At 38.4% G+C, this 23002-nt stretch overlaps 1 protein-coding gene across 3 annotated transcripts in view; it reads right to left on the reverse strand.

Moving 5' to 3' along the window:
* LOC117431652 (adenylate cyclase type 9) overlaps nt 1-13567 on the reverse strand; it is a 39310-nt gene extending 25743 nt beyond the window's left edge. For all 3 annotated transcript variants that reach the window (XM_034052840.3, XM_058995810.1, XM_058995809.1), the window contains exon 1: nt 10819-13567. In XM_034052840.3, coding sequence (XP_033908731.3) covers nt 10819-12535 — 1717 coding nt within the window. In that variant the 5' untranslated portion in view covers nt 12536-13567. The remainder of the gene's footprint in view (nt 1-10818) is intronic.
* Nucleotides 13568-23002: the final 9435 nt, after the last annotated feature.

The raw sequence follows: 23002 nt of genomic DNA on the forward strand, positions 1-23002 counted from the left end.
AAAACCTAAAACAGAAACCACTCATAGCTTTAATTCAGAAATAAATGAAACTAATAAAGGCAGGAGCAGCCACTTTTCATCTGAAGCATGGTTAAAAACATCTTCCATATTAAAGTATAAACAACAGAGTCAAGAAACAGATTAAAAACACAAACAAAATAAAAGGTAAATAAAAAAGTTTTAACGGCACATTCTTCTAATTAATAATAATAATAATAATAATAATAATATTAATAATAATAATAATATATTTTGTATAGCACCTTTCATTAAAATAAATCCCAAAGCGCTTTATAAAAAAATACATAAACATACATAAAACAGTGCAATAAAAACTATACAGTGCAGTAAGCCAATGTATAAAAATGTGTCTTGAGGCGCGATTTAATCATAAACATACATACAGACTCCGAGTCCCTCATCGACCTTGGAAGGGAGTTCCCGAGACGAGGGGCCACAGAGCAAAAGGCGCGATCTCCCATAGTTTGTAATTTTATTCTTGGCACAGAAAGGAGATCGTTTTTAACTGACTGCAAGCTGTGTTGGGGAATGTAGCAGTAAAGCAGATCCTTGATGTAAGATGTGAGGCTATTCAAGGCCTTGAAGGTCAGCAGCAAGATCTTAAAGTCAATTCTATATTTATCTATATTCTATGGTAACCAGTGGAGATGCTAAAACTGGTGTTATATGGTCAGGCTTTCTTTTTCTTGTTAAAACTCAAGTAGCAGAATTTTGAATTGCAAAGAAGCTGATATAAACCGATTCAACAGCAATGTGTACAGGACAAAAGCATAACCTTTATGAACTTAGAAACAGCTACATTACATGGAACAGAACAACATGTGATAATTTAGTTTTTTCTGTTGTTGTTGACTAAACTCACAACTATTCCATTCCTTGGCAGTAGCCAGCTGTAGGGTTGCACTAAGCTACACTGACAACTTCAACATTTGTTATTTACTGTGGATGCAAGCCTGTGTTTTTTTCTCTTTTCCGTAACTGTTTCAGATCTAGGCCTACATCACAATTAGCAGACTGCATACCAAATTGCCCTGCTGGTTTATTTAAGCTAAACAGACTACAGCACTGCCACAATTACCCAGCGGCTGACTGCAGCTTTGGTGGAATATAATGATGTACTTTAGGGCTTGGTTTACATTTCAGAGTAATCCCTGGGGGATCTTTCACTTTTGTTTCGAGAGTGTGGCTATACAATAGGGCAGCTTTCACATACTTTCCATTGCTCTATGGTCTCCATGTCCTGACCACCAAGGTAGTATAACAGACAAAGGTAATACACTAGAATCTTTTAGCACAAGTTGTTGGGTCCTTTGCCACTCTGAACCTCAGATTAGTTTCAACTAGACGTGCACCGATAATCAGTAGCCTATCTGCATGGCACCGATAGAAGGAAAAAAAAACACAATCGGTTATCGGCAGTTTTTGTTATTTTAGCTGATAATGTACACGGATATACATGCGTGAATTTATTCCAGCACAGAATTTAATGTTTGGTTTGGCGCGCTTACTAATGATGAAAGAACACTGAGAGATAATTTTAACAATGAACTGTGAATAGAACTGTGAGTTGAATCCTAAATAACATTGATGGTTTAAGTTATTATTACACAATGTACTTCATAGGGTTGGACGACAATGACATTTTCAGCTATCGATTATCGTCTGTACATTATCACGATAATCGTGATTTATCGGCCGAATAAATAACATAAAATATTATTGTAATTTATCAAATTTATACTTGAGCAGCATAACAACCGCCAGTCTAAATCACTGAGTATAGACTGTACATGCGTCGAGTGTTTAATTTTCTGGTGGGTGCCCAGAACAAATGTGAGTATAAAAATACACCTATTGTAATTTGTATATTAATAAATTATGTAGATATCCTATAAAATACATATATATTTACATTTATGTTAATTCGAGAATGTTTACTTTCATTAAAAAAAAAAAAAAAAAAATTGCTAATGTTACCTGGAAGCATTTGTATTCTTTGCTTGTGAAGTTAACGCTCTTACAATAGCAACACCATGGAAAGATATATATATACAGACATGCTCAAATTTGTTGGTACCCTTACAGCTCATTGAAATAATGCTTCATTCCTCCTGAAAAGTGATGAAATTAAAAGCTATTTTATCATGTATACTTGCATGCCTTTGGTATGTCATAGAATAAAGCAAAGAAGCTGTGAAAAGAGATGAATTAATGCTTATTCTACAAAGATATTCTAAAATGGCCTGGACACATTTGTTGGTACCCCTTAGAAAAGATAATAAATAATTGGATTATAGTGATATTTCAAACTAATTAGTTTCTTTAATTAGTATCACACATGTCTCCAATCTTGTAATCAGTCATTCAGCCTATTTAAATGGAGAAAAGTAGTCACTGTGCTGTTTGGTATCATTGTGTGCACCACACTGAACATGGACCAGAGAAAGCAAAGGAGAGAGTTGTCTGAGGAGATCAGAAAGAAAATAATAGACAAGCATGGTAAAGGTAAAGGCTACAAGACCATCTCCAAGCAGCTTGATGTTCCTGTGACAACAGTTGCAAATATTATTAAGAAGTTTAAGGTCTATGGAACTGTAGCCAACCTTCCTGGGCGCCCTCGCAAGAGGAAAATCGACCCCAGATTGAACAGAAGGATAGTGCAAATGGTAGAAAAAGAACCAAGGATAACTGCCAAAGAGATACAAGCTGAACTCCAAGGTGAAGGTACATCAGTTTCTGATCGCACCATCCGTTGCTTTTTGAGCGAAAGCGGGCTCCATGGAAGAAGACCCAGGAGGACTCCATTTTTGAAAGAAAAACATAAAAAAGCCAGACTGGAATTTGCTAAAATGCATATTGACAAGCCACAATCCTTCTGGGAGAATGTCCTTTGGACAGATGAGTCAAAACTGGAGCTTTTGGGCAAGTCACATCAGCTCTATGTTCACAGACGAAAAAATGAAGCTTTCAAAGAAAAGAACACCATACCTACAGTGAAACATGGAGGAGGCTCGGTTATGTTTTGGGGCTGCTTTGCTGCGCCTGGCACAGGGTGCCTTGAATCTGTGCAAGGCACAATGAAATCTCAAGACTATCAAGGCATTCTGGAGCGAAACGTACTGCCCAGTGTCAGAAAGCTCTGTCTCAGTTGCAGGTCTGGGTCCTCCAACAGGATAATGACCCAAAACACACAGCTAAAAGCACCCAAGAATGGAGAAGAACAAAACACTGGACTATTCTGAAGTGGCCTTCTATGAGTCCTGATCTGAATCCTATCAAACATCTATGGAAAGAGCTGAAACTAGCAGTCTGGAGAAGGCACCCATCAAGCCTGAGACAGCTGGAGCAGTTTGCTCAGGAAGAGTGGGCCAAACTACCTGTTAACAGGTGCAGAAGTCTCATTGAGAGCTACAGAAAATGTTTGATTACAGTGATTGCCTCTAAAGGTTGTGCAACAAAATATTAGGTTAGCGGCCCCATCATTTTTGTCCATGCCATTTTCATTTGTTTTATTATTTACAATATTATGTTGAATAAAAAATCAAAAGCAAAGTCTGATTTCTATTAAATATGGAATAAACAATGGTGGATGTCAATTACTTTTGTCAGTTTCAAGTTATTTCAGAGAAAATTGTGCATTCTTCGTTTTTTGTGGAGGGGTACCAACAAATTTGAGCACGTCTGTACATTATATATATATATATATATATATATATATATATATATATATATACACACATACACACACACACACACACAGACAAGCTTATTTTTCCCTGTGCAGTGCACAGGCTGCAGTACAGTACTTTCTTTACTGCTAGTCTTTACTGTAGTTTAAAATAAAGAAGCAACAAAGTTGTTTAGGTTATATTAAAGCGGGTTTTTTTGACATTTTCTTTTTGCAATTACATTCAATTTACATAAAAAAATGTCAAAATGTTTAATAGTCAAAAGTTCCACTTTTCTGCAGTAATTTTACAGTGAGCCAGCGGTTTTTCAATTTTACAAACAATATTTGTGTTTTTATGCTAGAAAATCAGTCATGCTTTGCCAGTGTACAACAAAATTTGTTGTAGTTGACATTGCGTAGGCTACATTTTTGTACAGTATAGGTAGAAGTTATAAAGCGTAATGTTTGACAGTGCCTATAAAAGTTAACGTCACATTATATATTTTTTTCTACAGAAGTGTTTTTACTAGTACAAATGCAAAATGTTATTTTTGTATGAATATGTTGTAAAACAAATATATAAACTGCTGTCAAGCACACAATATAATACCACGTTATTATTTGTAAGTAAACAATACCTGTTCATTTTTGACATAAATACAACAAGTAAACAATATCTGTTAATTTTTTAACATCTATAATTATAAAACAGTTTATCCTATGTCTTGTTCTAGTAGTTTACAATCGCTTACCTGCACTATCTATTGTTATCGGCATCATATTTAACTCATAACTGGAAAAAGTCTGAACCAACACATTTAAATGGTTTTCAGCTCAGCGTTTAAAAATGTATAAAAAAAAAAATTACCTGGGGGACTGTCCGGTTTGGAAAATGGAATATCAAGTAATCAAGCTTTTACTGTACCAAGAGGTAACATGTCCTGGTGGTCCGAACCTGAATAACTCGTTGGTGCAGCCCCAAAACAGGCAGGGAAAAGAGCAGGAGTTTATTCTGCACAGCATCAACAGGGAGAAGGCCAGCCAGCCAGTTTCCCATATTGATAGCTGCTGCCTTGTATGGGCTGCCCTGTCAGCCAGCAGCCACAAGAGAGAAAGCACAATGCAAACTTGGCACTAATATCAGCTCAGCTACAGAAACCATACTTTTACAGGGAGCACCTGGCAAGGGGCGGCAGGGACTGGGTTGATATCTGGTAAACAGTCTTCCACTAGGATAGAAAGGAATTCTTGCTCTGGACTGCTTTTTTTTTTTTTTTTAAGCAATTCATTTAACTAGAGAGATAACAGAGATAATAGTGTACATGAATTCATTATGATCTGCACCAACTTTACTTCCTGTATTTCAGACAAGATCTAAAATTAACTCAAGTTATGTTGTCCAAGTATTTGTGGCTGTAAGAAATAAGTGCTGCTTTGAGAAAACTATAACGTGATTATTAAGGATTAGGTTTCAAAGACCGGGACTTATCGTGTTCTCGTTATGTTCGAACCATGTCCATGTTTGACCTGGGGACATATCAGCTGACCTTGTGCCCCCTATTCTACAAGCAGTAAAACTGCACATGCTAGTGTGGGGAAGCATTTTAGTTTTCACAGAGTTAGAAACTGGGCCCTAAATAGCGGTCTTCTGGTTCTACAAAAATATAGCTATCCAAGGCCGTCAGGCAATAGAATTTTGACTGTTTGACTGGAGTGATGGAATCTCCACTCACCTTACAGCACCTCCCCTGCTTTTAGCTTTTGACTTATTGTCTGTCCACAGGGGAAGCTGTCTGACATTCTCTTCGTGAATCTGACTTTCAGGGAGGAAGAAATGCGAAAAACAGAAACCAATTAGTGACTCAAGTTTAAAGTCAAAATATTTGTTGGAGATGAGTGTACTGTATGTGCGTATGTCTACCTGTTTGTATGTAGTTTCCAAGAAATACATGTATGCAACTTTATGGACTTAATCTACTATTGAATTAATCTAAACATGAAAATAATACCAAAAAACCAAACAGGACTGTACCAAAAAAAAAAAAAATCTGAAGATAAATCGGGTAGCCTGCAGTATTAAGCATTAAGCCCTTTTCAATCAATAGGTTTCTAAGAGCACCACACAGTGCTCTGAATTTTGCAGGAATCTCATTGCAGAAACTGACTCATTGTTGCAGCACACACACTGCTGTCGTCATTTTCACTGCATGAGTCACAACAGCAAAAAGAATGCAAACCACAGAAATTCCAAAATTAATAATTGTCAAAATGATAAATGATAAAAAATCTATCATTGCCTCTACAGTAGGGTGGGTGGCTGTGAACTTGAGGCAAAACCATTTCTTCACCCCCTCCCCTTGTGTCTCAGTCAACCCCCAGTTTAAACATGGATCCAATGCAAACAGGGTGGTAACTGGTCTATCTGACATAAAAAAAAAAAGTCCACATTGTAATGTTGAAATAAGTCTCAGAAAGCTCATAAAACCTGGACAAGCAGAATTTATAAATGGTCATAAAAACATACTTGAAGATTAGTTCTGCAGTATTTGTTGGCCTGTAATTCTTATTAACAAAAGTGTACATACTGTACCAGGACCCTTAAGAATCCCCAAGCTTTTTAGTACACTTTATTTTTAAATAGTTCAGTTGTACACTGTTACGAATGAACAAATACAATTGAATTAGATCCTCCGGGACCCTCGTGATATGCATGAAACAAGATATATTTACACATCTTACAGTATTCCAGTGGGTGATAACTTAAAATAAATACAATTCTGTCAATGTATCAGCTAGTTATTTCTATTAAAAAAGAAACACAAAACTAGACACTTTAGAATTTAAATTCTACAAAAAAAGAAAAGCTGTTAAAACTGTTGAACTACAAAGCATAGTGCATTCCACAATGGACAGCCTCAATGGGGTTAACTCCAGGTCTCCTACTACCCTCACCCAAGGGGCAGTGACACTGCAGCAAAAAAAATAAAAATAAAAAAATACACCAGCAATGCTGCTCACTTCACTTTTGCAGCACCCTGCTCTGTCATCTGGAACTGCTACAGCAGCCTGTTATTAGAATATTTTATAGAGAAGAATTTCTCAAGGATTTCCAACAATAATCAGAAATATGGGGGAGGGTCAGGAAGACTGGAATCTCTTATCCCAGCAATGTTTTTTAAACTGCAAACTTTGTAGTTAGCTAAGTTCATAAACAAATAACCTTCACTCAAGGGCTCTTATTCCTAATAAATGTCTGCCACACCTGGCTGCAGTAACTATACACCCAAACGAAGACTCTGCTGTGACACTGCCTCAGGATAAAATGATACAACTTGCCACTCACATTAAAAGCCTCTGTTATAGCACCATCTCAGTTAATAGCACTACTGTATACTTAAGCTAATTCTCCACCCTCACTCTACGACATTCTTCTTTACTTTGATAAAGCTGTTATCAACACTGCCAAACTGTTTAAAGTACAACACTGCATGTTCAATAAAAAGTACACACTTTAGGCAACAGAGCCCTGATTACAGGGCTGATCACGTACCGCAATGCCAAGGTTAACTACCAAGGTATTGTAACGCTCGATAATCAGGATTTTATTGAGTACAAGGAACAAGAAAGCTGCAGAATGCTATCTTTCATGCCTTTTACTCTACTGCAGAGGAACTATGTCTTCTGATAAAGACTGGACATAAGCAGATGAGAATACTTTATGACCAGAGTTGGCAGTACAGTTACTATCCAAGTGTTAGAACAGGTTTTGATTGGCCTGAGGCCCATGTTCGATTCTCACTACTGTAGTGAGTCCTCCTGCTGCCTCTTTTAAGTGAAATGACGGGAATCAACAGAACAGGGCGGGTCAGAAGTCCCCCATTAATCCATGTTAATTCAAGAGGTGTTGGAACTTGTTCAGCAACACCAGTAGCATGTCACAGGATGTCAAAGTGACATATTTGCATATTCTCCTTTTCTGCTCAGCATGCATACAAATTAATTTCCCAAGGGATAAACAAAGAATGCAGATGTGTATGCCTACAGTATATCCATATTCCATATCTTCACTGACACCCCCCACAGTGAGGAACTAGAGTATAGACAAGCTTGGAACATTATCTTTGATCATTCCCTTTATGTAACCTATTTTATCATAGATTGAACCAGTAGCTTGGCTGGAATTTGCAGCAATCTCCAGGTAACACAGCAAGAAGCATTGATTGTACAGCTGTATCCAATCCTCGCAGTTTTACATATTAAACTCCAAGTCAGAGATACACAATTCCCATGCCTGGGAGCTGCACATGTAAAAGCTTTTGTTGGATACATCTGTATTTATTTTTTGTACGCTTTGCAGGGCTTTCTATTTTACCCAAAACACAAAACCTGTATAAGTAGAAACAGGCATTGAATGCGTGAATGTGTCCTCAACATAAATCTCTTAAGCTTGGGTTCTTAATTCAAATCCATCCCAACTGGGTACAGTGAAAGTTTTTATTTCATGCAGCATTTCAAGCTTCATCTGTGATCTTCATTTTCAGTATCGTTTCCAATTAAAGCTTGGCCATTTGCAGTTCTGGCAGCATTTTAGACATGCAGTCAAGTACAGTACAAGCCTAAAAGGCTGTTGTTGTACTAAAACATGTGTGCTGGACAAAAAGGGAAATGCCCAGGATTAACCAAGGCAGCATGGCATGCATCCACTGCTCCTGTCACAGACAGTGAACTACAGTACTAAGATTATAAGAGCAACAAGCTGAACAATATGCAATGTAATCATAATCCCTCAGATCAGTAGAGCAAATCTGTGTACTGTTTACTGTTAGTGTAATAAGATTATTCACCAGCTGCTGCTGAACCACTTACTCCATACGGCCACATTGCTTCCTAGACATAATCTTTAAATCACTACTGTAGGTCCTATCGACTCCAACTATAATATTTTAGTCAAACTGTCTCCCAGTCCCTGAGCTTCAACCACCCTGCCAAACATCTTTGTGATCTAGGCTAAGCCTCACACTGTTACCTAATGACAGAATCTAGTATTTTTCAATATAAAACATACAGCATTCCTCCAGAGAACTTCAGTCAACTTACTGGCCCACTGCTTACAATGTGAGTGGTTAATGCATGTAGTACTGTATGTCACACATGTTTTTCACCAGGAAAACCACCATTGTGATGAAACTTGAAAGGACCTTCTGAAATTTACTAATCTTGGGGTATATGGAGGGTTTCTATTTTGCAAATATATAAAGAACCACTTATCCGATTGTGATGAAACTGGCAAAGGACATTCTTTTAAACAGGTTATCGATATTACTAGAATACAGGGGTAGGGACTCCCGAGTGGCGCATCCAGCAAAGGCACTCCGCGTGGAGTGCAGGATGCGCCCTATAGCCTGGAGGTCAGGTTCGGGTCCAGACTATTCCACTGCCGGCTGTGGATGGGAGTTCACGGGGGGCGACGCACAATTGGCCGAGCACCGTTTTGAGTGGGGAGGTCTTCATCTCTCCTGAGTCAGCACGGGGGTTGCAGTGGTGAGCCAGGCTTAAAAAAGAATTGGGCATTTGAAATTGGGGAGAAAATGGTGTAAAAAACAATTGGCCTCTATCCGCCTGGGAAATGAATGACTTACGAAGAACTTTAGTGGGCATCGTTCATTGTAAAGCTAACGTGGAGCACTGAAGCAATTGGCATAAATTGTTTAAGTATCTCATCAAGTCACATGTGTAAGGCCTGACAGGTACCAGACTTTAGTCTGTCTTCTGATAAGAGACAACAGTAAAGTATGGTCCTTTCAAGTCAAAACACTCACAAAACAGTATACCCACTGACATTTACATTTTACAGAGAGGATTAGTAGCAGGGTAATTCAAGAATACCTTGTATCTGAGAACAATAAATAAATAATTAAATACAAATAATGTTTAATTTTTGGTAAGCTCACCACTGGTTTCACCACATTCTAGTTACAATTTAATCAGGATCATAAATTCTGAGATAGAACTGAAGATAGAACTGAAGAAACTTACCTTAGGTTACCCTAAACCCATCTTATGCCCCACCCCACCCACACAGCACAAGCATGCTGTCAAAATTACAATGTTAGATTCTATTTCATTTCCTAAATGTCAGCAGACATTTGTGTACAATGCATGGGAAAAACTTTGAAAATATTTACTCTAAAAGTAAATGACCTTAAACTGTACACATACAGTACTGTATAAAGGAAACAATAAATCAGACACTTTGGCTACATTATTTTGACAGACATAGGCCTATGTGACAATGGTTGACATTTTAGGAAAATCTGAAACACTTTTGGAGAACTTTAAATAGTTAATACACACAAATCTTCATACAAGCACACTTATTCACATTCAAATATGCTGTGAAAAGCAGGTTCCGTAACAGAAGAAGAATGGCAAAACTGTACTGTAAAAATGTCTTTCATGCTCAAATTATTTTTCAAAGAAAACAAGCATAAATTTGACGTCAAACGAATGGTGGGAAAGCCCACTGAATTAGTCATAGTATACTGTAGGCTTATGTGTTTTTTAGTGAAATGTTGTGGTTTACAAAGAATATTCTACTTTATCCCAGAACTCAAATGTAACATCAAAATGTCCAAGAACATTAGTTGGCAAACATATGCAAAGTACTCTAGCAAAAGTACTCAAGCAGACTGTGGAAACAAAAACACATCAGCACTGGAGGCTGTTTTCCGATAGGCTCAATAAGTCCCTTGAGATCTAACTGAAGCTCCTAATGGTTTACTACAAAGACTGACAAGTAAATCAATACCATTTTAGCTAGTCTGCATCAATTTCTATCTATTATCCCTTAAGAGCCCCACATCACCCACTGCTAATGTACATTCTAGCAACACACACAATTCATAAAATAAAAATGTACAAGCTTCGGAGGCCTCCCCACTCTCATGCTAAACGTTCACAATGTATTACACCTCAATAGACTTTTGGTCATGTAACTATTGCAATATCTGACACATAAAGCACTCCTCCTTTCAGCTTTCACATCCTGATGTAGATTATACAAAAGATTATACAAAAAAATGACAACATGCTTGAGGATGTGCTACTATTTCCCCCTGCCCCCTTACCTTTCAGCTGGTCAGCCACAACGCTCTGCCCAACCCTTTCCATCACCCTGCCGTCCTCTCGCAGGTATCGGTCATCAAGGAAGCTGGCGGTTACCTCAGAAATGTGGACTTTGCCAGCTACACCCAGCTGCTCCATTAGGTTGGCTAGGTTGACGTCGTTGGACCAGACGTCAAACTTGAAGCGTCTCATGCCCAGGATGCCACAGAGCACAGTGCCCGTGTGGACACCCACCCGCATGTTTACCATCTCCTTCTTCTCTTGGCAGAACTGTTCTATGGCCTCGATCATACCAAGGCCCATCTCAATGCAGCAATAAGCATGGTCAGCACGTGGTTCTGGGCAGCCCGCCACACAGTAGTAGCAGTCACCCAGCGTGCTGATCTTCTCACAATTGGTGATCTCGCAGAGTCTGTCAAACCGCCCAAACAGGTCGTTCAAGAGGCTCACCAGGGCATGGGCCGACTTGTTGGCACTCATCTTGGTGAATCCCACAATATCGGCAAAGAGGATACTGACAGGCTCCATCCGTTTCATATTGAAAGGCCTGAAGATGATCTGGGCTTTGGGGATGGATGGCTTTTTCTTCTTGTTCTTGGGGCTGGAGGTGGAGTAGCGTTTCACCGAGTTCTCACTCTCTTCATCCCCTTGCTTCATCAGCTCGTCTGCTACCATCCTAGGCATGACCGAGTGGATCATGCGCTCCTTCAGGGCTTTCTCCACCTCAAGGTCCTTTCCATGCATTATGGACTGGCCCACCTTAAGGAAGGTGCTTCGCGAGCGAACCTCTGACATGATGAACAGGTGGATCCCAATGGCATGGGCGCAAATGTGTAGAAGAGCCTTGGCAGGGGCCAGCCAGTAAAGGGGGTTGGACTCTGCACTGTCATTGGCAAAGTAAATATAACCCAGGACCTCAAACAGCGCTGAATAGACCAGCCCTAGCAAGACACAGAGGTACAGGTGCAAGTGCATGATGGTATAGAGTAACAGGAGCACCTCCATGCACAGGGAGAAAGTGCCCACAGGGGAAAGGCAGGGCTCCCAGGAGTAGGCAGCATTAGTCAGGCCTGTGCTGTTGTCAAAGTCATCCTCTTTCAAGAAAAAAGCACGTTGCAATTGGGGGGACAAAGTCAAGGCAAAAGTGACAATGAAGAGCAACAAAGAGACCCAGACATACAGTCTGGCGTAGAAGCGAGTGAAGGTGAACAGCAAAAGCAGCATGCAGAAGACGAGGAAACCCAGAGTGGGGACCAAAAAGGCAGTCCAGTCACACCTGGCACCGTTGACCCCGAAGTAGATGCTCCAAAGGAGGCAGGCGGCTGCCAAGTAAAAAAGCACATAGCGGAACCTGCGCTGGGTCTGGGGGAAGCACCTCTCTAAGCAGGCTTCTTCAAGGTTGTTAGAATCAAACCTGGGGTTCCACCACTGCCACGAGGACCTCTCAAAAAGCTGTGGCAGCTTCTTTGGGCGCCTGGCCCCTGCAGTCGCCACCCTGCGAACACCTGACTCCCCGGAGCTACAGCTGGAGGAGATGCTGTACTTGCAGTGCTTGGAGCTGCTGCCACCACCGCCACCAGCACTGCTGCTGCTGCTGCTGCTAGCAGGGTCATGCAGCTGTGGCTTGCTGTTGATCTTCACAGACACGCTATCTCCAGTGGCATTGCAACTAACCTCAGTGCTGTGGAGCAACAACTGTTGATGCTGTGGGGAGGCCATGTCAGAAATTCACACACAAGTTATTTTAAAAAGGTTCCTGCACTTATTCCAGCCCAGCTTGAAAAACAAACAAAAACTCTCCTTTTTACCCAGGCTGTCTACTTGTACTTGAGCACAGAGTTCCAGGGTCTTCTTGTTGCACAGTGCATTATTGGTCTATCTCATATTGCGTCAATACTTCCACCATTTGGTTTAATTTTTTTTTTTAATGTAAAATCACCTTTGATAGTCACCCCCTTTCAATTTTTATAAAGTCTCTTCTCACAGTGACAGATCGATATCTGCTTCTTAAAGCACCCCGCTCCCTGACGATTTTTTCTTGAAGATTAATGTCTTCTGAAAGTTTGATATTGAATAATAACGTTTAATATTCCGCTTTGGTTTCTGCACAATATCCTTCAAACACTGCTTTCATGTAAATTAATTGTTTATTTTAAAAGAAAGTTAAATTTCAAATGTTACTCGTTTTATTTCCTCTGTGTTTAATCCACATTAAGGCTTCTTAAAAAAAAAATAATAATAATCATGCACCTTCATTTTTTCCTTCCTAGTTTGATAATATTTACTTTTGAAATCTTATTTACTTTCTTGTACTGTAGCACTACCGCGCCCAGGTACTACTAGGCGTAGTTGTACTTGGAGAACACACACACCGTGCTTGGAAGAGGAGTCTTTGACTTTGCAGCAAATAAAACCGAAGATTAAAGACCGTTTTATTTTATTTTTCTTGCACTCCTCTGCTAGTGTTCTGTGCCCCTTTGAACAGGAGGGCCTTCTCCCATCAATATAGCCGCGTCCTTTCCTGACTCACCTCTCCGTTTCCCAACTGTAGCGATCCCGGGTCCAAACTAATGAGACTTGGTTAATGTCTGTGTAACTGAGAGTGAGTGAAGAAGTGGGAGGAGACAAGAATAGCGAGGGATGGTTATAAAAAAAAAAAAAAAAAAAAAAAGATCTATGTATTCCCAAATGTCAGACCGTTTCTGCAGTCACGCAAACCTTGCGAATCTTCTTATTCAACCCTCCCAAAAAACAAACAAATATATATATATATATATATATATATATATATATATATATATATATATATATATAGCACAATCAAAAAACTTCAGTACGATCAATAATGGCGTTTATGCTCTATTTTTCAAAACTTCCACGGCAACTAAAGTTTTTCTTCTTTTTTTCCCCCCCAAGTCACCGTTTTTCAACAGAGTACATCATGGAAAGTATAGCAAAGACAACTACTCCCCTCCGCTCTGCCTCTCACACGCTTGCAGTCCCAAAGGAAAAGTGGCTCAGTCTTGAGAGAGAGCTTTATTCAATTACTGTGACTGATCTGTGGGGGTGATGATGTCTCTGTGTTTATAAATTCCTTAATTCAAGGCATGTCCACAGTCTGTTCACATCAAGATCTCCTCCTGGCTGAGCTTGCTTCCAAGTCTCTTTCCTATTTACGGCTGTCAAAGGGTTGTCCTGCCGAAAGGAGGATGACGAGAGACGGAGGGAGCTTCATTTTTTCAGCCGCTGACGTCCCAGCCACCATCTTCTCATCAGATACAGAATTGAGAAAATAGCAGTGGAAGTGCGCTGGAGTTAGGGGGGCGGCGCGCGCACGTAAAAGGTTGGGAAAATTCTTGGCAGCGCGCACGTCTGCCAAGGGTCTTTTTTTAGTGAGCGCGCTCGAGTAGACCATCCACCAGAATAATGTGCACAAGTCAAGAGGTCCTAATGCTTGCGCGCTCTCCCTATGAAACGCGCGTCCAAAACGGAGTGCGCGCACAGCCGTGAGAAAGGGTAGAGAAATTATCGGTATGTTGCTGATGAGGTCATAATTTATCAACAAATATTATATGTGTGTGTGAATAGGTCTCTCTCTCTCTCTCTCTCTCTCTCTCTCTCTCTCTCTCTCTCTCTCTCTCTCTCGAATTGCTTCAATAGAGACTGCTTTTTGAATTCTGTAAATTATTGATTTTTTTTTTTTTTTTAATTATACGTTAGGCTATGATATTTACAATGTGAAACTGTGAAATGTATAAATAAATAAAATAACCAAAAATCAAAATGCCACCCCTCTGCTTCCCAAATGGTGCAGCAAACAGTGTCGTTTTAATTTGCAATCAGAGCACGTAGACGGGTAGCTGGTACACAAACGCACAGTACAGTCAATGCACGTGTTGGTTTGGCTATGCTTGTGAGAGCCTGCATTAAAAAAAGTTGTATCTCAACTGTTCCTTTATTAATTCTGCTGAATGGCCCGTTTCATCCCCGTGTCTTCGAGGTAAGGGCATTGTATTTTCTCCCAGCAGCCTCTCTCCTTATTACTGTAAAAGTTTACTGTGATCCATAAATCCGAACACTTAATCCTGACAACAGTTTATTAAACTAATATAGAAAGGAAAATTGAAAGCGCATTATCTGCCTCTGGAAGTTGTTTATGGCTTGCTGGCTGTAAATTTGGGAGGCTGGCGTCCTGTGTAAACACACTGATGGATGAACCTCCCTCATAAAGATTTTTTACTCGTGGTAAAGACATAAAGTATGTTTTACAAATACCGTAAAAAAATGCCACAATGTTGAGCTGATAATTTAGAATGTCTTCCGAATCAAATTCCAAGTATAAAGTTATAGAAAATGCTTTTCTATCAAGGGCATATCTATATATTCAATCACTGACACAAATATTTTTTAAAGATTGTCATTCTGTAATTGCGCTTTAATTTGACATTTTTTTTATTTTTATTTTTTATATAGGTACAGTAATTTTCAATTGCACATTTGAAACAAAGACCTGTACATCTGCTGTAAAGGTTTGAGTAACATTGCAGCAGGACTACAGTAGTTCACAGACTCCATCCATTTAGGGTTTAAGAAGGTAGAGTTGTGGCTACAATTAAATGTAGAAATGTGTTTTGTTGGGCCTATTTACCAGCTTTGCTTGTTATAGGTTTATGTAACTCAGTAGCTACCAGCACTGAGGCTTATTGTCAGTTTGCTGCAGAGGGAATTGTATCATTTGCCTTTAAAACCCTAAAAGTAATGACTAAAGCTAAGGTTTACAATTTTAGAAAAGCAAACTATGAAGGTATGAAACAGAGACTAACAGAAGTAGATTGGAGTAAAATAGAGAAAACATCCACAGAAAAAGGATGGCTGTTTTTTAAAAAATGTAGTACTAGAGGCGCAAAACAATTACATCTCAAAAGTAGACAAATCTAAATCTAAAACAAAATGGCCAAAATGGTTTAATAGATCAATTAAAAAAAAAAATATTCAGCAAAAAAAGGCACTTTACAGAGTGTTTAAAAGGGACCAAAAACAAAGTACACAGAAGAGTACTTGGTACTGCAAACACAAGTCAAAAAGGAAGTTAGAAAGGCCAAGAGAGAGATAGAAATCATTATTGCTAAGGGGGCTAAAACCAATTCCAAAATGTTTTTCCAATATTATAACAGCAAGAGAACATTCAAAGAGGAGGTTAAATGTCTAATGTTGTTGCTGTGTTTTCCACCCTGGCTACACAGGCCATGTAATAAAACCTGCTCTGGTCTCTGCCACTCAGGGTGTTTCAAAAGTGGCAACGACAGTTTCTGTAGCTGCATGAAGCTCTATCTGAAATAATAAAATATGTTACAAACAAGTATAATAAAACATTGCAACCCTTGTATGTCTAATTAAAAGATGCAAAGACATTCCTGTGGCAGTCATTCAAAACAATACATTGTTGGCACAATGCTGTCATGAGTGATGAGTGTGGCACATAGCTATATTATTCAGTCGCTTCTAAATCATGGAATTACAAAGCCACGGCTTTAGACTTCGAAGCGCACTGAAGCTCCACTCAGATCGGAGCCTGGATTCAGGATCAGATCCCTTTAGTACAGCCGGCCCCTGATGCAGCGGTGAGCACTAGAGCGAGTGTGGCATCATGCAGATTTAATGAGAGGGATGAGAATTGCCCTTGAAATATATTTCTAGAAACGCTGAGGTTTCCCACAATTAAAATACTTAAGAGAAATACAGTTTTGATAGTAAAATTATGCTAGTACTGTATTGGTATAAGAAAAGGGTGTTTTTAAAAAGTATTTTCAGCCACTTAAAATATGCAGGTGTAGCTTGAACCTCAAACCGCAGTGTATTGATGATAATATTATTATTATTTATTTCTTAGCAGACACCCTTATCCAAGACAACTTACAATTGTTACAAGATACCACATTATTTTTACATACAATTCCCCATTTATACAGTTGGGTTTTTACTGGAGCAATCTAGGTAAAGTACCTTGCTCAAGGGTACAGCAGCAGCAGCATCCCCCACCTGGTATTGAACCCACACCCCTCTAGTCAAGAGTCCAGAGCCCTGACCGCTACTCCACATATAAATAACACCGAACTCTAGACAATGAGTTTCAAACTTTAAACGTGTTCCTGTTTACAGGTAGGATCTCTACTATGATGAATACGATAATTTTCATTATGGTAATTGTTTATTTAATAGTTTAAAAATGTTTAGTAAAAATGTGACCAAGATTGAGTTTTTGGAACATTGATAAATAGAGGTGCGAGAGTCTGTGCGATGTATTTAAACACGCAAAATAATTTAGAATCAGTAATCTATCATGATTAATTTGGTATAATAACTGTGTAAAAAGTTATTGATAATGTATTTAGTTTTTATTGATGTCTATATTTATTTGCACAAGGCACAACGGTCATTTTGCTGTTATAAGTTTACTGTTTCAAGTTAAAATGAAAAGTTAAACTGTAAGTAGACAGAAACCTCAGTTTGATAACACTAGTAAATAACATGAGCTATGGTGAATTACAAACTAAACCATTATCCTGTGTTTTGGATACAGCAGCGTAGCACATCCTCCTCTGTCTTTGTCCATCAGTTTGCCATTTTCCCCCAACATTACTGTGTATACAAACTTGTCAGCCGTGGTCTTTAAACTATGCGTCACGTATGTTCACTTCTCATTGGTCAGTTTCCCTTGGTAAGGTGTGTGCAGCTTCAGGATCGGAGCAACATTATGGATCAGTGGAGCCTGATCCAGATCCTTGTAGAAAAACACCATCTCATGATCCGGCTCCAGTAATCCCGGATCCAATCCCAGGTTTCTTTCCATTGAGTTCTATACTGACTAGTGATTATACTAATACATTTTAGTGTAACAACCTATAACCTATATCCATTATATCCAATTAGCTGAACAATTTTCTTCTTTTATTCAGTTTCTTATAGCTTTAACATGAAGTATAGCCACGGCACTTTGTTAAAGACAGTAAAATAACGAGTGTCAAATACAATCATTCTAACAGGGACACCTACCATTTCATTAGGGTTAACAACAGTCTGAGGTTACACAATAGAATGAAATACCATTGGGTTTTAATTGTCTTAGTCAATAATTGCATCCTTGGCACCACTTATACAAACATATTTCAGCAGAAACAGCTACAACCAATTTAAGATCTAGTTACAGTATTACAAGTTAAGTACCAAGACCCAAATAGATGCTTTGAAAAACGATTTGTCACACTCTATGCCAGCATTTAAATCTATTAGCTTTCTAAAGAAATTCTGTTATTTGTGGTAATAATTAATGGCTTTGGCTTTGGATCAATTCTGCTACCTTTTAAAGCAATTCTTCCAATGCAGTCTGTGTTAGAGTCTATATAATAATAATAATAATAATAATAATAATAATAATAATAATAATAATAATAATAATAATAATAATAATAATTTATTCTATTTATAAAGCACCTTTCAAGGGATATCAAGGTGCTGTACAGCAGTAACAATAACAATACAACAGACCCAGCAAAACAAAAATAAAGTCAACACCAATACAAATAAAAATAATAATAATAACAATTTAAGAAGCTTTAGTATAAAAGTACGTCTTCATGCGAGATTTAAGCATCAAGAGAAGGGGCCTCCCTTACAATGAGTGGCAGAGAGTGCCACAGGTGCAGGGCGTAGCAAGAAAAAACCTGGTCTAGCTTTAGGAACCACGAGAAGACTTAGATCAGCTGATCGCAGGGCACGAGAGGAGGCCCAAACATGTAAGGTATTTTAGATATTTAGAAGTAAAATCTTAAAATCGACCCTGAACCTCACAGGCAGCCAATGGAGGGAGGCCAGGACTGGGGTTATGTGCTCAGATCCAGCAGTTCTAGTTAAAACCCGAGCTGCTGAATTCTGTACCAGCGGGAGTCTCTGAAGGACCATGCCAGACACCCCAACCAACAGACCATTACAATAATCAATGTATGTGGAAATAAAAGCGTGAACCAGCTTCTCTGCATCTGAGATGGACAGAGACGGTCTTAAATGTGCAATATTACGCAAATGGAATAATTAAATTTTCGTCATGTTTTTAACAATGCCGAGTCAAAAATTACACCATTTTTTTCGCTATAGCAGTAGAATTTATTTCCACACCATCAGTTAAAAAAAACTGACGCTACTGGCTTTGCGAAGCTGTTTTGAGGACCTCAGTTTCACCTCAGTTTTATCAGAATTTAGCTGCAAGAAAATGTGTTGCATCCATATTTTAATTTCCTACAAACAATCATGTAGAACAGAAACATCCAGTCCTGCCCCATGTTTAGCCTGCATATATATTTGTGTGTCATCAGCATAACAATGAAAATGTATTCCATGACGACAAATTATCTGATCAAGGGGTAAAATGTAAATACTGAAAAGGAGAGGTCCCAAAACAGAACCCTGAGGGACACCAGCTAGCACATGCATTTTTTCAGATTTAAAACTCCCCATTTTCACAAACTCTTTCCTGTCAGACAAATAGGATCTAAACCACTGAAGACCCGTACCTGAGATGCCTACACAATTCTCAAGGCCACTCAGCAATATCTCTTGGTCAACCGTGTCAAATGCTGCACTCAAATGCAAAATGACGAGAATATTAATTAGACCTGCATCCGCAGCCATCAGAAGGTCATAACAACCTTAAGCAGTGCTGTCTTTGTACTGTGTTTAGCTCTGAAGCCTGACTGAAATAATTCATACAGGTCATTGGACGCGAGATAGTTCTGGAGTTGATGTGCCACGACTCGCTCAAGGAGTTTTGACAAGAAAGGTAAATTAGAGATTGGCCTGTAATTATTAGGCAAATCTGGATCCAAATTTGTTTTTTTAACAAGGGTGTGACAGCAGCAATTTTAAAAGAATTTGGAACAACTCCAGATCTAATGGAATCATTGAGAATACTCGTTACAAAAGGTAGGAAACTGGATTTAAGCAGAGCAGTTGGAATTGGGTCAAGGGAACAGGTAGAGGATTTAGATTTTATAACTAACAGATTTATATTGAAGGGGGAGACCTCGACAAAGTCAGAGAAGGCAGACCCCACGTGTGTGAGAGAATTGGTAACTGGAGCTAAAGGGGAGGAGAGTAATCGATTTCTAATGTTTGCACTTTTGTTCTTAAACAATTCAGCATGTAATGCTTTTAAGGATTGTATTTAGTGATCTGTTGTGTGCATGGTAATAAAATAAATTGCATTACCCAAGCTCTGTCCCTCTGGGGAGGCAACCCGTGATAATAACTATCATGACAGCTGTTTGTGTCACATATCTATATATTTACTTTACCTCTTTTAACACATCATTTGGCTCCCTTTCCAAACAGCTGCACTCACAATAACTGCTGTTGTTGCTACAATTTATGCTGACACATTTTTAGAAAAGGCCATTGGCTGGGAGAATTGACAGGTTTGGAGAAATACATTTTATTGAACCAGCCCATTGTGTTGTGAAATATTGGAAAAGGAGTTGATTATAAATAAATAAATAAATAAATAAATATTGTAGCGTGCACGGAGGTAGGGGTCAAGGCTGGTAGGTGACGAAATCTAAAAATGAACACATAAGCCCGATATCTGCTCCTGCAAGGGAGCCTGGCTCTTTTGTACAGCGGTATCGGCGCTATGCTTCAAAGTGGTAGGTCGCGGGTTTGTGTCCGACCTCCATATGTGAAAAGCCCTTGCTTGCGCTGGGGAGAACTGAGGTTCGCAACAATATCTATCTATCTATCTATCTATCTATGTATCTATATATATACAGTATATATATATATATATATATATATATATATATATATATATAGGCTACCAACACGCTATACTATATACTATATTTGTTATACTTTATATTAAAGATAGGAGTAATTAAACAGTGCAGCTCATATTTCATACATGTTTATTTCATGATAACTAAATGTAGAATCTATATGAAAGTTATTTTGATAAGTAACCTGGGCCTTAATATACTGTAGCACACATACAAAGGCACAATTGTATTGCCAGCTTCAGCATGGTCATAACTCCCATTTGCTCCATAATGTCAGATCCCTTTTAGTTGCATTCATTCATTCACTAGGACTCCCAACGACAACATTATAAAGGGGTACAAAACACAACTTCAGATCCTTGAGTTGTTTTTGAACAGTTCCAGTTTTATTTTCCTTTCACAGATATACTGCACATTGATTTGTTTTTATCAATATGGTCCATTGTCTTTTAAGGACTACCATAGTTTAAAATATCCCTTTGTTTAATTTTTTCTTCCTTTGTCTAAAACCCAATGCGGCATAAAACTCATTATAGTCTAGCACTTGCATTGTTGGGCACAATGGCAGGCAGCATTTCATTTGCTCGTGAGCACCATTGCTCAGTTTGGAAAGGAGTTACAGGTCTAATAATATTCTGAGTGCAACTTTATCTTATTTTCTAAAATAATACATAGAAAACATGTTTATTATATGATTGTGGAAAACAATATTAACAAATAAAAAAGCATCAGTTGCTGTATTCAAATTTTTGGTGGCCTAGATTCAACTGGGTAATTATTATGAATTTCCAAATAAGCAAAGATAATGACAGATAAATTGGAATATTTTTTCTTGCATTGTGCAATGTAATTTGCAAGATGACAGTATTTTGTAATTATCCTGTAAATTGCAGGGATACTTTGTTCTTTAAAACTGATAAAATGTCAGAATCCAGGTACCTCAATTTCAAGCAAGAAAAAAAAAAATCTACCCCCACTTTTTTCATACCACCCAAACCTTTAATGATTAATACATTTGGAATAGACTAAAATAGCACCCAAATATAAAGAATATTGCACCCTGTTACCCAGTCATTTGATAAACTATGGTACTATTGATCTTTTGGATAAGGGCGTCTGCTAAGAAATAAATAATAATAATTTTTGCCTGTGATTGTTTGATGGTCAAACTTGGTATATATATTATTATTATTATTTATTTCTTAGCAGACACCCTTATCCAGGGCGACTTACAATTGTTACAAGATATAACATTATACATTATTTCACAGTATACAGATATCACATTATTTTTTACATACAATTACCCATTTATACAGTTGGGTTTTTACTGGAGCAATCTAGGTAAAGTACCTTGCTCAAGAGTACAACAGCAGTGTCCCCCACTGGGGATTGAACCCACAACCCTCCAGTCAAGAGTTCAGAGCCCTAACCACTACTCCACACTGCTGCCCAATATATAGCAATGACTGGTCTAGTTGTGCCAACCATGTTTTAAAACTTCACTATTTTAATAGCGCTAAACATTAAAAACGAAACAGGCTGGCTGTCATATCCAGTGTAGAACACCACTAAGAAAATGCATCATTCTTCGAGACATCAGGGCGTAAGCTTTACAAGTGAGCAATGTACTGAGATAGGACAGCTGTATTTCATGTGAGTGGCGTTTCTGTTTAGACAATTTTGATGGCAGAGATGGTCATAGCTTTTGGACTAACCTTAAAGGCGAGACTTTGTCAACACATGGGGGTTTATCTTAATTTCAAAGAATTTGTCGTTCAAAGTTTCTTCCAGGGATCTGGTCTAGCTCAGAAAAGAACCAAGTGCTATGTGTTTTTTTCTGATTGTGCTGAAATCCGGCAGGCACTTTCACATTTAACCCTGAATGTCAATCCACACTAAATAGTTCCCACCTTGACATTTCAGAATACATTTACAAGTTTCCTTCATCTTTAGAATTATGGGACCAAGGGCGGTACTCAATCTACTGAGTGTTTAAAGCAGTGTTTTTTTTTTTAATATAGATTGGCAGAGTTATTTAAAGTGAATGTAGTATAATTTTAATTGCTTTATTACATTAACAATACTAGGTTATTGTATTTGCAATCATTCTGAGTAGTGATGCTATCTGTTCTTTAAATCTGTTTTGACATGTCTCTACGCTGTCTTTGAGCTTGTCTGGAGGATTCTGAACAGTCTTCTTAATTCCATTCAAATCACGTGACAATGTGGCCTGTCAACTCTGACACTCCCACCTGGGTATCTGCTATTGAATTCCCTTTCACATTCCCTTTGAGATGAATGTTCTCAAAAAATAAAATCAACTACTTTAAAAACAGACTCATTTCAACTCCAAGTCATG

The sequence above is a fragment of the Acipenser ruthenus genome, chromosome 22 (assembly GCF_902713425.1).
Source record: "Acipenser ruthenus chromosome 22, fAciRut3.2 maternal haplotype, whole genome shotgun sequence".
NCBI classification, from domain to species: domain Eukaryota; kingdom Metazoa; phylum Chordata; class Actinopteri; order Acipenseriformes; family Acipenseridae; genus Acipenser; species Acipenser ruthenus.